At 36.1% G+C, this 12,298-nt stretch overlaps 1 protein-coding gene across 1 annotated transcript in view; it reads right to left on the bottom strand.

Annotated features, from left to right (window-relative positions):
* Positions 1-872: 872 nt before the first annotated feature.
* Positions 873-12,298, bottom strand: part of LOC103798746 (brain-specific angiogenesis inhibitor 3-like) — a gene marked incomplete at its 5' end in the record, with an annotated part of 53,876 nt that continues 42,450 nt past the window's right edge. Inside the window, 3 exons of the mRNA XM_009071026.1 lie at positions 873-1,397; positions 4,044-4,148; positions 9,063-9,131. Coding sequence (XP_009069274.1) covers positions 873-1,397; positions 4,044-4,148; positions 9,063-9,131 — 699 coding nt within the window. The remainder of the gene's footprint in view (positions 1,398-4,043; positions 4,149-9,062; positions 9,132-12,298) is intronic.

Genomic DNA, 12,298 nt, shown 5'->3' with positions numbered 1-12,298 from the left:
ATCACTTCCTGTTTGTCATGAACTGAGAAAGTGCAGTGGACAGTCACTGCAGTGTGGCTGTTGTATAGGAACTTTTCAAGCCACAGCTACTTGTTTCTGTGTCTCAAAAGAAAGAGAAAATAAAATTCCCTCTGTGGAAGATCTCAGATTAGCATATCTGTCAAACACAATTGGATGTTCAAATTGTATATGTAGCATTATTCAATTAGAAATGTCATTTGACTAGAAATGAACTTCTAAACTGAAATTAGTAGAAGGAAACCAAGAACTGAGTATATTACTGTGAAATCTGCTACAAAATTGGATTTTTCTTTTCTGATAAAAAGCAGCAATTTGTCTTTAGCATTGCATTATTTTCCTCATATATCTGTACTTTAAAGTGATTCGAAAATGCAGATATGGCAGAAAGTATTTAAAGTATGTGAAGGCACTGAGAGAATATTTTATGGTAAATAACTATGGAATAGCTAGGACCCCTGGATGCTGGGAACTACTGACCTGTCAGCCTCACATCTGTGCCTGGGAACCTCATAGATTCTATGCTAAGGCACATGGAGGACAGGGAGGTGATTCAAGACAATCAGCACAGCTTCACCACGGACAAGTCTTGCCTCACCAATGTAGTGGACTTCCATGATGGAGTGGTCAAGGGAAGAGCTACCGAAGTCATTGGGACTTCTGCAAAACCTTTGACTTGATCCCTACAGCATCCTTCTCTCGAAATTGGAAAGATGTGGATTTGATGGGTAGACTCTTTGGTGGATGAGGATTTGGTTGGGTGGTCACATCCAGGGGGCAGCAGTTCACAGCTCATTGTCCTGATGGATGCTGATGATAAATGGTCTCACTCAGGGGTTTGTAAAAGGCAAGTACTATTTAATATCTTCATCAATGACATAGAAAAAGGGACTGAGTGGACCCTCAGCAAGTTTGCAGATAACACCAAACCAAGCAGTGTGGAAGGACAGGATACCATCCAGAGGGACCTGGACAAGCTCAAGAAGTGAGCCGAAGGAAACCTCAAGAAGTTCAACTAGGCTAAGTGCAAGGTGCTGCACCTGGGTTGGGGCAACTCCTGGCATCAGTACAGGTTGGGGAAAGAACTGATTGAGAGGAACTCTGACAAGAAGGACTTGGGGATGCTGGGGGATTAAAAGCTGGACCTGAGCCAACAATGTGTGCTTGCAGCCCAGAAAGCCAAGTGTTTCCTGGGCTGCCTCATAAATGGCATGGCCAGCAGGTCGAGGAAGGGGATTCCACCCCTCTGCTTTATTCTTCTGAGATCCCACCTGAAGTATTGCATCCAGCTCTGGGGTCCCCAGCACAGAAAAGATATGAACCTGTTTCAGTGCGTCCAAATGATCAGAGGTCTGGACCACCTCTCCAATGAAGACAGGCTAAGAGAATTGAGATTGTTCAGCCTGGAAAAGAGAAGACTCCAGGGAGATCTTATTGCATCATTTCACTACTTGTAGGGGGCCTATAAGAAAGATGAGGACAAATGATTTAGCAGGGCCTGTTGCAACAGGACAAGGGGTAATAGTTATAAACTAAAAGAGAGTGAATTCAGACTAGATATATGGAAGGAGGTTTTTACAATAAGAGTGGTTAAAAACTGGAAGAGTTTGCCCAGAGAGGGGTTTCCCCCATGCCTGGAAACCTTCAGGGTCAGACTGGACAGGGCTCTGAGCAATCAGAGTGAGTTGAAAATGTACCTTCCAACCCAAAGCATTCTATGATCCTATTCTATGAACTAGTGCATAGTAGTGTTTAAAGATGAATATAGGTTAAAGTTGGGTCTCCTTTATGCACAATATCTAATTCCTGCATTAAATGTGATGCCTGACCTAAAAGAGTATTATAGATAAGCTATCACACATTTTTAGACTCCTGTTGGTATGGAATAATTATTGCTAAGACAAGACAACAACTGCATAGTTTTATTGTTCTCAGTTGAGATCAACATATGTGTTCTCTAATTCCAGGTACATAGGCAGGCAGATAGTTATGCCAAGCCCCTGAGGACAACTACACTAAAACTGAATTATTCCAGGTACATTCCTTCCTTGTTAGTGAAAATAAGAAATTACTCCTTGCTGATAACAACCTTCTGTCCCCATCTCACCATGCCACCTGAGCTCAAGTATTCTGGTCAGTGATTTGCACAGCAGTGACCCTGTCCCTTTTTGATAGTTGGCTGAGCATAGAGAGGATAAACTCATGCCAGTATGTCAAGGCACAGAGCTGGGTAGTCAGATTAAGCCTATAAATTCATTTTAGTTTTCTCAGTTTCTTTCTCTTCCTTTGATGGTTTTATAGTTAAGAACAGACCTACCCCTGAGGGCCTAAAAATACCTTATATGTGGGAAGAGAAAGATAATCAAAAGAAAGACTGTTAAGACTGTGCAGTTATCTAAACTAGCCAGTGCACAGCCAGTTTCTGATTCAATTGGAAAATTGTTGCTGCTTCCCATGCAAAGCCATGAATATGTAAAGACACAGATTATTTGAATGCACCTTCTTAAAACATTTTCCAGTAGTTGGTTTTGGTTTTTTTTTTTTCCCATTTTTCAGAGGACAAACAGATTTGAATGCACTACAATGTGCTAAGCATCATGGGCTGTGCTCTTTAAATAAGCTCATCTTTTTATTTTGTCATAAAAATGCCACGGAATAAGCATTTCAGGAAAGATACTTTTCTTTAGAAATTTGTTCAGGGTCTAGCATAATGAAGGACTGACAACTGGAAGAAGACTTAAGTGGTACTACAATGCAGTCAGTAAACAACAAATATAATAAATCACTGTTTAAAATCCTACTGAAATGTTTCAAACATTTTAAGACTGCCAGAGATCTTTTTGGCTAGTTCTTTGACAAGTCTCTAGTACAGGGTGGTGCCTTTCAGAGGTTAGAGTCTACAGTCCTGTCACTCTATAATATGAACTGGAGAACAGTAATAAATATTTATTAATGCACAGCAAGCTAAATTTTCAATAATGGCAGTCCAACATTTTCCCTGCTTTATTCTGTCAACAAATTCTGAAATGTCTGTATTTTCTAACTAATTCTAATGACTTGCTGAAGAACTGACTGACATATATGTGCAGTAAGATGCTAGCTTAAAATCTGAAAGAATGTACTGACACCAGAAATTTTGCTGCTAAACATATGTTTTGAATTTGACCATTACATACAACTTCCTAATACTTTCCTGGCATTATGAAAGTGCAGCAATAGAAAGTTAATTGGACAAGGAAGGTACTACGCAAATAAAAAATGCTTAGAAAATAGCTTTTCCAACTATTTTTTGGGTGAATTTTTAACAAAATGCTGCAATATTGCAGAAGAATTTATGACTACTAATGAATGAAATTCAGTTGCTAAGCATTTTGATATTTGATGTCTGTTATTGTGTGATCATATTGCCTGGCAACTCTTCATCAGCAAAAAGACAGGTTGAAAAATAAATCTGAAAAAAATTTTGAAACTGTCACACCCAGAAAAACTAATATAATAAATTCTAGACTGAAATTATTTTGGCAACTAATACTTTTTTAAAAAAAAATATTGCTTATCTGTCTATGCTGATTATTATCGCACATAACATGTGCAAAGACTTTTTTTTGGAGAATGGAATATTAAAAGATATAATGCCAACAAAATAAACATTTCTCAAGCTATGAAGTATATCATTATTATTTTAATTAGCACAATTTTATAAATTACCATTAAAAACACTCTATATCCTGGAAACACTCCAACATATACCTACAGTTCATAGTATTCTCATGGGTATTTTCTTAATTTAGATTCTGAAACTTTGCATTTAGATCTTGAGATACTATTAGGGAGAAGTTCAATGTGTAAGTCATTCTGAGTGTGCTAAACCAGAAGTGATAGCCAAGCAACAGCTATAATCTGGAGGAGGAGGAGCAGCCCAATCTGGATTGTGATGGAAGCAGCAACTCTATAGTACATACTTGTAATTTCTGATTTTCAATAGGTCATAAATTTGATAAGAGAAATTTCTATTTCTTACCTACATTTCCAGTCATTAGGTATGAATTCTGAAAGTCCATCATTCCCATTCCAACAATGTGTATAAAATCTTCAATCACCTGCATTAACTCCACTGAGCCTGGATAGATCTAACAAAGGAAGATCAGACATGCTGTTAATTTTAATATCAAAATCTCTACAACATCAAATTCAAATAAAATCTAGATGTTATCGCATGAAATGTGAGATTTAACAGTCAAACTCTTCTTCCCATGTTTCAATCCAGAACATTTTCTGCTACTGTAAACCAACCATTTTGTTATGAGATCCTCATGAAAACAGACACTACTTCCCATAAAGCAACATGAAATCTACTTTGCACTGAACCGTGGAATGTTTGCTCTAAGTCACTGCACTTACCAATAACTTCTTACAGGCCATTACATTAATTAATGGTTAAAGCCTTTCATAATACAGAACAATTCTAATTAAAATAGTCTTCCTTCCTCTGGAAGATATCTTCAATAACTTCAGAACTATTGATAAAAAGCACAGCCACTCCAACATGATAACCTTCGTTGATTTAATCAACATGTAAGTAGTATCAATTTTTACTGAGAGCACTATTTTCATTGCTGATGTGGAGGAGTAGAATCATAGAACAGCTAAGGCTGGAAGGGGCCACTGGAGATCATCTAGTTCAACCCTCTGCTCAGAGCAAGATCAGCTCCAGCAAGTTGCCCAGGATCACATCCAGTTGGATTTTGAATGTCTCCCAGGATGAAGACACCAGAACCACTCTGTGCAACATGTTCTAGCATTCAATCACTCTCACAACCAAACAGTTTTTCTCATATATAAATGGCATTTTTTGAATTTTAATTTTTGCCACTTGTATTTTTTCCTGTCACTGGACACCACTGGGAAGAGCTAGCTCAGTCTTCTTTACTCACTGTCCCCTTCAGGAATTTTTAATACTGTCAGGATCTTCACTTTTCCAATCAAAATAGCATCAGCACTTTCAGGGTCTCCTTGCTCTAATCCCCTAAACATCTTCATGGCTCTTTGCTGGGCTCATTCCATTATGCTCATGTCTTGTACCGGGGACTGGACACAGGAAACTAAAATAAATTGCAGTGGTCTTTGCATTGCTAATGTTGCCTTTCAATTTGACTTTCAAAATGGTAAGAACTAGCATATTTCCAAGAAATAAAATTCAGTTGCAAAGCTGTAAGCTACTGCAATCACAAAAATGTTAAAATTTTTATAGTCAATGACAAGGATTTATTAGAAAAACAGTATTAAAGATCAAAACAGTTATTAATAAGCTTAAACGTTCTGTTCATATCATATACATTAAAAAAGTCCTTTTTGGTTTTCATGGCCTGTTATGAACAAGGCAATTTTCAGTAATACAGTATTTTGCAATAGAAGAAGACCTGATGACCTCTTCATGGTGTTTTTTAATTCATATCAGTGATATGTGCAAATTTCACTTTATGAGCAATATTCAACCCATTCTTTCCACTACTGGGGCTACACACTCTAAAAAATGCCTATAGAGACTATAAATTCCAGCATCCTGTACTCTATCTTCATCTTGCTTTATCTATCTAGATCCATAGCTGCTTGGTTCAGGACAGGAAAGTTCACAAAGTGCTTTGTTTTCTACATGAATCTTTTTATAAAAGGTAGGGCAGCGATACTGTTTCGAAGAAGAATTTGTTGTGACATTTATGATCCTAACAGGTCGTAAATGCACCTTCAGGTGAAGGAGACTTAACTTCCATTTTCCTAATGATGAGTTACTGAGGTAAGTGTGGTTTTTGCATTCATCTCATTCATAGCACACACACACTCATGGATTATGTACTAAGGAAAAATTTCAGTGAAAAGATGTTTTCAATCCGCATTCTTGCATATAAAATTTTATAGCCATAACTTCAGCAGAAACTGTTGAGCAGTCAGTGTTATAGAGGTACCCTGCATTTTTATCTATCTGAAGCACTGGTTAATCAATAGGATGCCAGCAGATCATGATGAAGAATATGCAGAACAGCTCCTGTGTCTTGAAACACCAGTATAAACTTATGCATTGTGGATTTGAAGTGGCTTCCTGTGTGCAGTTCTTTACATCAGCTCGTAAAAAAAAGGCAAGTATTAAAGTGAGTGCTGCTTATCTGAATGCTATATAACCTGTAATTAATGGTATCAACTGCTGGCATTTAATCTAGAAAAAAAGGATGTGCTGAGATATTGCAGCTGTACACTTGATTGAAAGTCAGCAATTTGCTGACAGTGAGCAAGATTTTCTTTCCAGCAAGAATCCAGAAAACAGGCTAAGAGATCTGTGCTAGCGGGAGAGTTTAAGAAAACAATGCAAGCTGGCAAAAAAGTTGGTTAGACTGCACCTTGGTTTGAAATGTTTTAGTACAGAAAAAAGTTAGCTGATTGGCAGAACCAGAAACAGAATCACTTTTTGGTGGATAATGTTTGCACTTGGTTGTATTCACAGCACATAACGTCTTGTACACATTCTTTTCAAGTTCAGTTGACATAAAACCTCAAAAAATCTTCATACAGGATGCAGTAATTTAAAATGCTCTTTTTCCTGCTATAAAATCCAATTCTTTTTAACCATTATTTTTCAGTGTTTTATGCAAAAATATGATTAAAAATAATATTTTATATAGGGAAACTTCTTTTTGCTTTTCAATAGCGAAGGAACAAAAGAATCTTAGGAGTAAGAAGTCTTGTTCACTCTTTCTAGTTGGAATGAAGAGCTGCTTGTTTCCACAGCTTCTGTGAGACTGCTGTGTAACTGCACAAGAACGGTAATAAGACTAGTGGCATAGTTTCTTCAGGGGCCATATCTCAGAAGTCTAAGATTTAGTGAATTCTCTAGCTTTTTCACCAGGCAGTTATGGCCCCACTGCTCCCTCATTTAGCTCATCCTCATACTTTCTTGGGTTCCTTCCTGCCTACCAGTGCTGTACTCAGGTCTGTGAGACAATGAATTGCCAGGCACAGAGAAGGAGCTATGGAAAAGCAGAAATAACTTGTCTCCTCAGTTTTTCAACACCACTTCTTCAATGAGCAGCAACGAAAGGAGGGAACTGGAGATTTGTTGCCCCTTCTTTTACCTCCACATTCTCAGAATCTCCTCTTAGGTGCTGTCATCCCATCTTTGTGGGACAGATGGCAGACATGGCATGAGTAAGCAGAAAAGGTGGAGGTAGAGGAAGACAAGGCTGATAATATAAGAGTGGTATCCTGTCTGTTCATTAGTGGGGCTAAAATAATTGGTTAATTCCTTAATCTTGGTACTGTTTATGGAAACTGCCCACACAAGTGTGATTTTGCCACTTCCATTCACCACCACTGAGGAAAATAACACACTTTGTTTATTTTTGTAGCTGGTCCTTACACAGAGGAACAGAAAAAAACAACAAAAGGAAAATCCAATTACCAGCTGAATTACAATGGGTCAGCTGCAGCATCATATGTCTAGTGCAAGGTTTGAACTGGTAGTGAAAAGTCCTGATCTTCCCTTTCTTAGTCATATCCTAAACATGAAGTTACAAAAATTATGGTAAGGATCTTCAAAGATCTCTAAACACCTAGTGATTTTTTAAGAACCACATTAAAAGTGAACAAATTTCAAGTATCTGTATAACACAGTCATGATGACTGCACAACAGTAGACCAAAGGTCTATGTAATCTGTTTTCAAGTCTTTGACAGTGGCAAAATGCAGATGCCTAGGGGAGAGTATAAAGGGGCATGCACAGAGTGATACTTTTGAAATTCTTGCTCAGCCTTTTGCAGTTTTCTGCCAAAGAACTTCCTTAAGCGAAAAGGAGATTTTTTTCTGTGAACAGTCCTATACTGACTTGGCTTTCATAAATTGGCCTGTTTATCTCTTTAACTTGTGTACATTCAGCAGCAAGAAGTTCTACAAGTTGGCTTTCTTCAGAAAAAATATCTCCCAGTATTCATTCTCGATCCACCACTATTTGATGTCTCTTAGTTATTTCACAAGAAGCACAACATGAATAGATGAAACATTCCTGCATCACATTCTCCAAACCACTCTTGCCTTTAAAAGCTTTGATTGCACATAAGTGCACTTGACTCTTTTTAATATTGAAATATCTTTCTTTCTCTCTTTAATCATTCCTCACATATAAATGTTTCCCTGACCTTGACCACCTCTGTAATTTTTCCTCTGTACATAATTATCTGTTCATCCCCATTGTCACTCTTATTTGTACCTGAATAAATTTGATGGTATTATGGTTGTGTTCATGAACATAATTATTAACATTGTCCCAGAATTTCTTGGTATAAGCATGTAGGAAATTCTCATATCCAGCAAAAAAAAAAAAAAAAAAGGGGTTTTTTTAATTTGAATTTTAAACTCTTTTATCATAAATTAATTTTTGCCACATTTCCTATTTTATGAAGTGTTATCAGCATATCTAACTTAGGCCTGAAATTTGTCAGGCCTCAGGATCACAACTGTTCTCCTAAATGTAATCTTTTAGAAAGGTCTATTGTTTAAATTTCTGTAAGGTGTTTGGTGGTGTCTAATGAATTCTTTAGGTGAGCTCTGATGTGTTGTATTTAACAAAAGCAGCACTGCAGCCAGCCTCTAGTAGCATTTTTCAGCTTTTATAATCTACTTCATTACAACATCCAAAGCAAAGACAGTGAATAATCCTATGGAATGTATTAAAAATCTGTTTGTCAAGAGAAGCAGCTTATATTCTTAATATAATTTTAAAGTAAGGAATTAAAGCAGCTTATATTCTTAATATAATTTTGAACTAAGGAATTGGCCAGTGGGCTCTGGAATTGCTCATTTGGTTATTTCCAAAATACTCTATCACTGAGGATTTTCTTTTACCTACATGTTTACATGTTTAACCTGATCTTTGAAAAGATACGTTATACTTTATCACATTATTACTGAAATAATGTGTGGCTTCTGATACAGTGAATATCATAATATGCATAGTTTCCAGTATTGTAATTTGATGAGTTACAGAATGCAAATCTTACCTGTTGTGCATCTTCCCACTTCTCTTTGTTTTCTTCATCTAAGAGATTACTAATGATTTGAAAGAAGTTCTGAAAAATCGATTGAATAAAAGACAAAGTAAAATTATTTCAATGACATGAAATATCATATCCTTAAGTTGACATTATGAGAGCTTTCCTTTCTCTGTTATGGATGCCATTCTGCAGCCTATTTTCTGACAGTGGAAAAAGTGAGGCAACAAAATAGTATATTAGACTGAAAAAAGGGCACACATATTTTATGGTTAATTGTTCATTTTTGGCTATAGAGTCAGGTTCCATTTTACTGCTTTGTATAAAACAAGAACCGTTTTCAATTACACTTGCTAAATTTCTAAGTGTGATGGTGCTCTGTTTAAAAACTGCTCTTATTCCAGAAACTAGACAACAATATAAGCTGCAAGTAAACAAAGTACATTTAAAAAAACCACCAGTCTCAGTCTTCAGTTTCTATTCAAAATATGAAAATATCCTTAATAACCATAAATAGGGTATACAATGGTATTTTGCTGGTAAATGCTGTTTGAAACCAGGTGCCTCTTACCTTGAAAAAGTTTTATTTACCTCTATCCTTTTAGAAATTTCAGCATTAAAGGAATAATTAGTTTCTGTTTCTCTGACCTTAAGCTATTCATTTCTGTATCTGATTCTCCTCTTCATTTAAGTATAAGGGAAAAAAACAAATAAAAGCCAGGACATTCAGCACAGTTTAAAAATTACTTTCTTCTAAGTGTTTGTGAAGACATTCCTTTTCTAATTCTGCCTGCTCTCTCTACCAACTTGTATTCCCAACTTCTTCCTCTTTAAAAGCTAAAAATTTGTGCAGTCTGTTCTCAGCTCTGCATCACATTTTGTGCAGAATGTCAATTTTGTCTATGCCTGCCAATTATAATTTATCTGTTCCTTCATAAAAGATACATGTAGTTTCCACTAACCTCAGCTGAAGAGTGCAATTAAGTTCCCCATGACCTCTAAAAATCTTTAACTGGAATACCAAGCACAGGACCATGCTGGAACTCAGATTCATGGTCATTCCCTCACCTGCACTTACATTTTAGCAGTGTTGGGATATGGACTTAAATAAGGTTGAAGTAAGAAGTAACTTTAACTCACTATTAATGAACAATTAAAGGATTCAACTGCACAATGACTGAAATTAGAGCAGAAATAACTAACATACCCTTAGTATACAGTGAGTAAGCTTGAAAAAAGACATTAATTTCAAAATATGAGATATCACAGACACTTTAGGTGTCTCACAACCATATAACTCAAACACTTTAAAACATAAAATTGAATAATGCTTGTGAAAACTATTTTTACATGAAAACATTTTACCAGTTTAATTTAGTTCTAATATTAACTACTTGACAAGGAAGAGGATCCATCTTTGCCTAACCATTAGGAAGTTAATCATGCTAACCATAACATTCACATGGATAAAAATTCCTTTGACTTGACCAAATTTAATATAGGGGTGACTGATACTTTGTTGAACTTGGACAAAATAATCCTGTACATTAATGAGGCTGCAATTCTTCTCTCACTGAAATCAGCAGCAAAATATCTATCAGCTTCAGGAACACAAAAACTTCATGAAAAGACACAAAATGGCTCAGCAAGCTCCTGTAAAAATTACAAGTGTGCATTTGGACAAGATGACGGGAATTAATGATAGGACATAAAAGAAAAAATGTTCTCATGGTTTGATCCAATTTTCAGTGATAGTGCTGAAAAATTTCCAGTCAAGTTGAAGACAAGAAGAGGAAATATTGCTATGTATTGTTTGTATACCAAGAATACATTTAATCTCTTTTTAGTATTCAGTAGCAAAATAAAGCACAATGCAGAGAGTTATGTTTAGCATTCATTACAAAGGATTTGACAGTTTAACCAGGTTGGAAAATCATAATTGTATAAATACAACTTTAGCTAGGAAAAATGTACATCTTCATTGGTCCCTCAAGCAAAATAAACTATACTGGTCAAAGCAGTTTCATGGCACTATAACCATATGTACTCTAGGGCATTATAATTTTGGCAAAGAGTTCTACTAGGTAAAGTTGGCATGATGAAAATATAGCCTGAGGAAAACACTTTTCAAAACATGAGAGTTCTGTGCTCTTCCAGTGTAATACTGTAGAAATGCAGTAGACAGACATTTCAACTTTAACTCGTTAGGGTGTCAACAGCAGTCTAGCTGCAGCAGCATGGAAGTCAGGGTGGGATAATTTATCATACTAGGGAGCTGGTTTGTAGCTAGTTTTGCATTACACTCAGCCACTCATTCGCCTGCAGAAACAGTCTAAGCCTTAATTACCACAGTATCCATGTCCATGTAATGAGAGCTATCTGAGAGTAGGCTTAGATTGCCTGAAAACACTCAGGACTTTTAAATGTTTCTTGCAGAAGATAAATAGCATGAGTTTGCTAATGATGTTATGTGTTAATTAAATTTTTAAATGTTTCTTGCAGAAGATAAATGGCATGAGTTTACTAATGATGTTATGTGTTAATTAAACTTTATGTTTGTTTCGGTTATGTGAAAGCATTAAAATCACCAACATTTGCCAAAAATATATGTGAAAAAGCTTATAAATAATGCTAGACTGAAGCACAAACAAAAGATGAGCAATAACTGGTTTAATATACACTCTGTTCTTGCCAATAAACCATAAATGATGTATATGAACTTAGTAAGAAGAAGATCTTTCTTCTTGAGATCTTTTTTTCTCTAATTCTATTCCTGGTTGATGTCATATTTATGGTAGCAGTGGAGGCTGAGATGTATGTAGATATTTCAGTCAGCAATACCAGTGCTTTGTGAATTAAACAGAGAGATAATTAAATGGATTTGCTGCTTCAACAATGAACAGATATGAGATGCACTCCAAAAATATGACAGGGGACAATGAACAGATATGAGATGCACTCCAGAAATAGGACAGGGGAAAAAAAAGGGTTAAAAATTCTCCTGCTTTGACTATTCACTTGCTTATTGCATGAATGTTGCAAGAAACAACATTGCCCTTTAGTAAAATGATTGACAGGTATGAAGGCTAAATTTTAGAAGCATTATGGATGTGATCTGATGGTATTACTGCAGTAAACACTGGACCTCCCTGTAGAATCAAGCTCCTTCCTTTCATGGCAGGACTTATGTATTACTGAACAGGCCACTACAGAAAATGTTGGGACAGCCAGAACTAAATTTTTAA

This window comes from Acanthisitta chloris, unplaced genomic scaffold (assembly GCF_000695815.1).
Source record: "Acanthisitta chloris isolate BGI_N310 unplaced genomic scaffold, ASM69581v1 scaffold16793, whole genome shotgun sequence".
NCBI lineage: Eukaryota > Metazoa > Chordata > Aves > Passeriformes > Acanthisittidae > Acanthisitta > Acanthisitta chloris.
The sequence above is the reverse complement of the archived record's forward strand: the minus strand, read 5'-3'. Positions and strand labels throughout refer to the sequence as shown.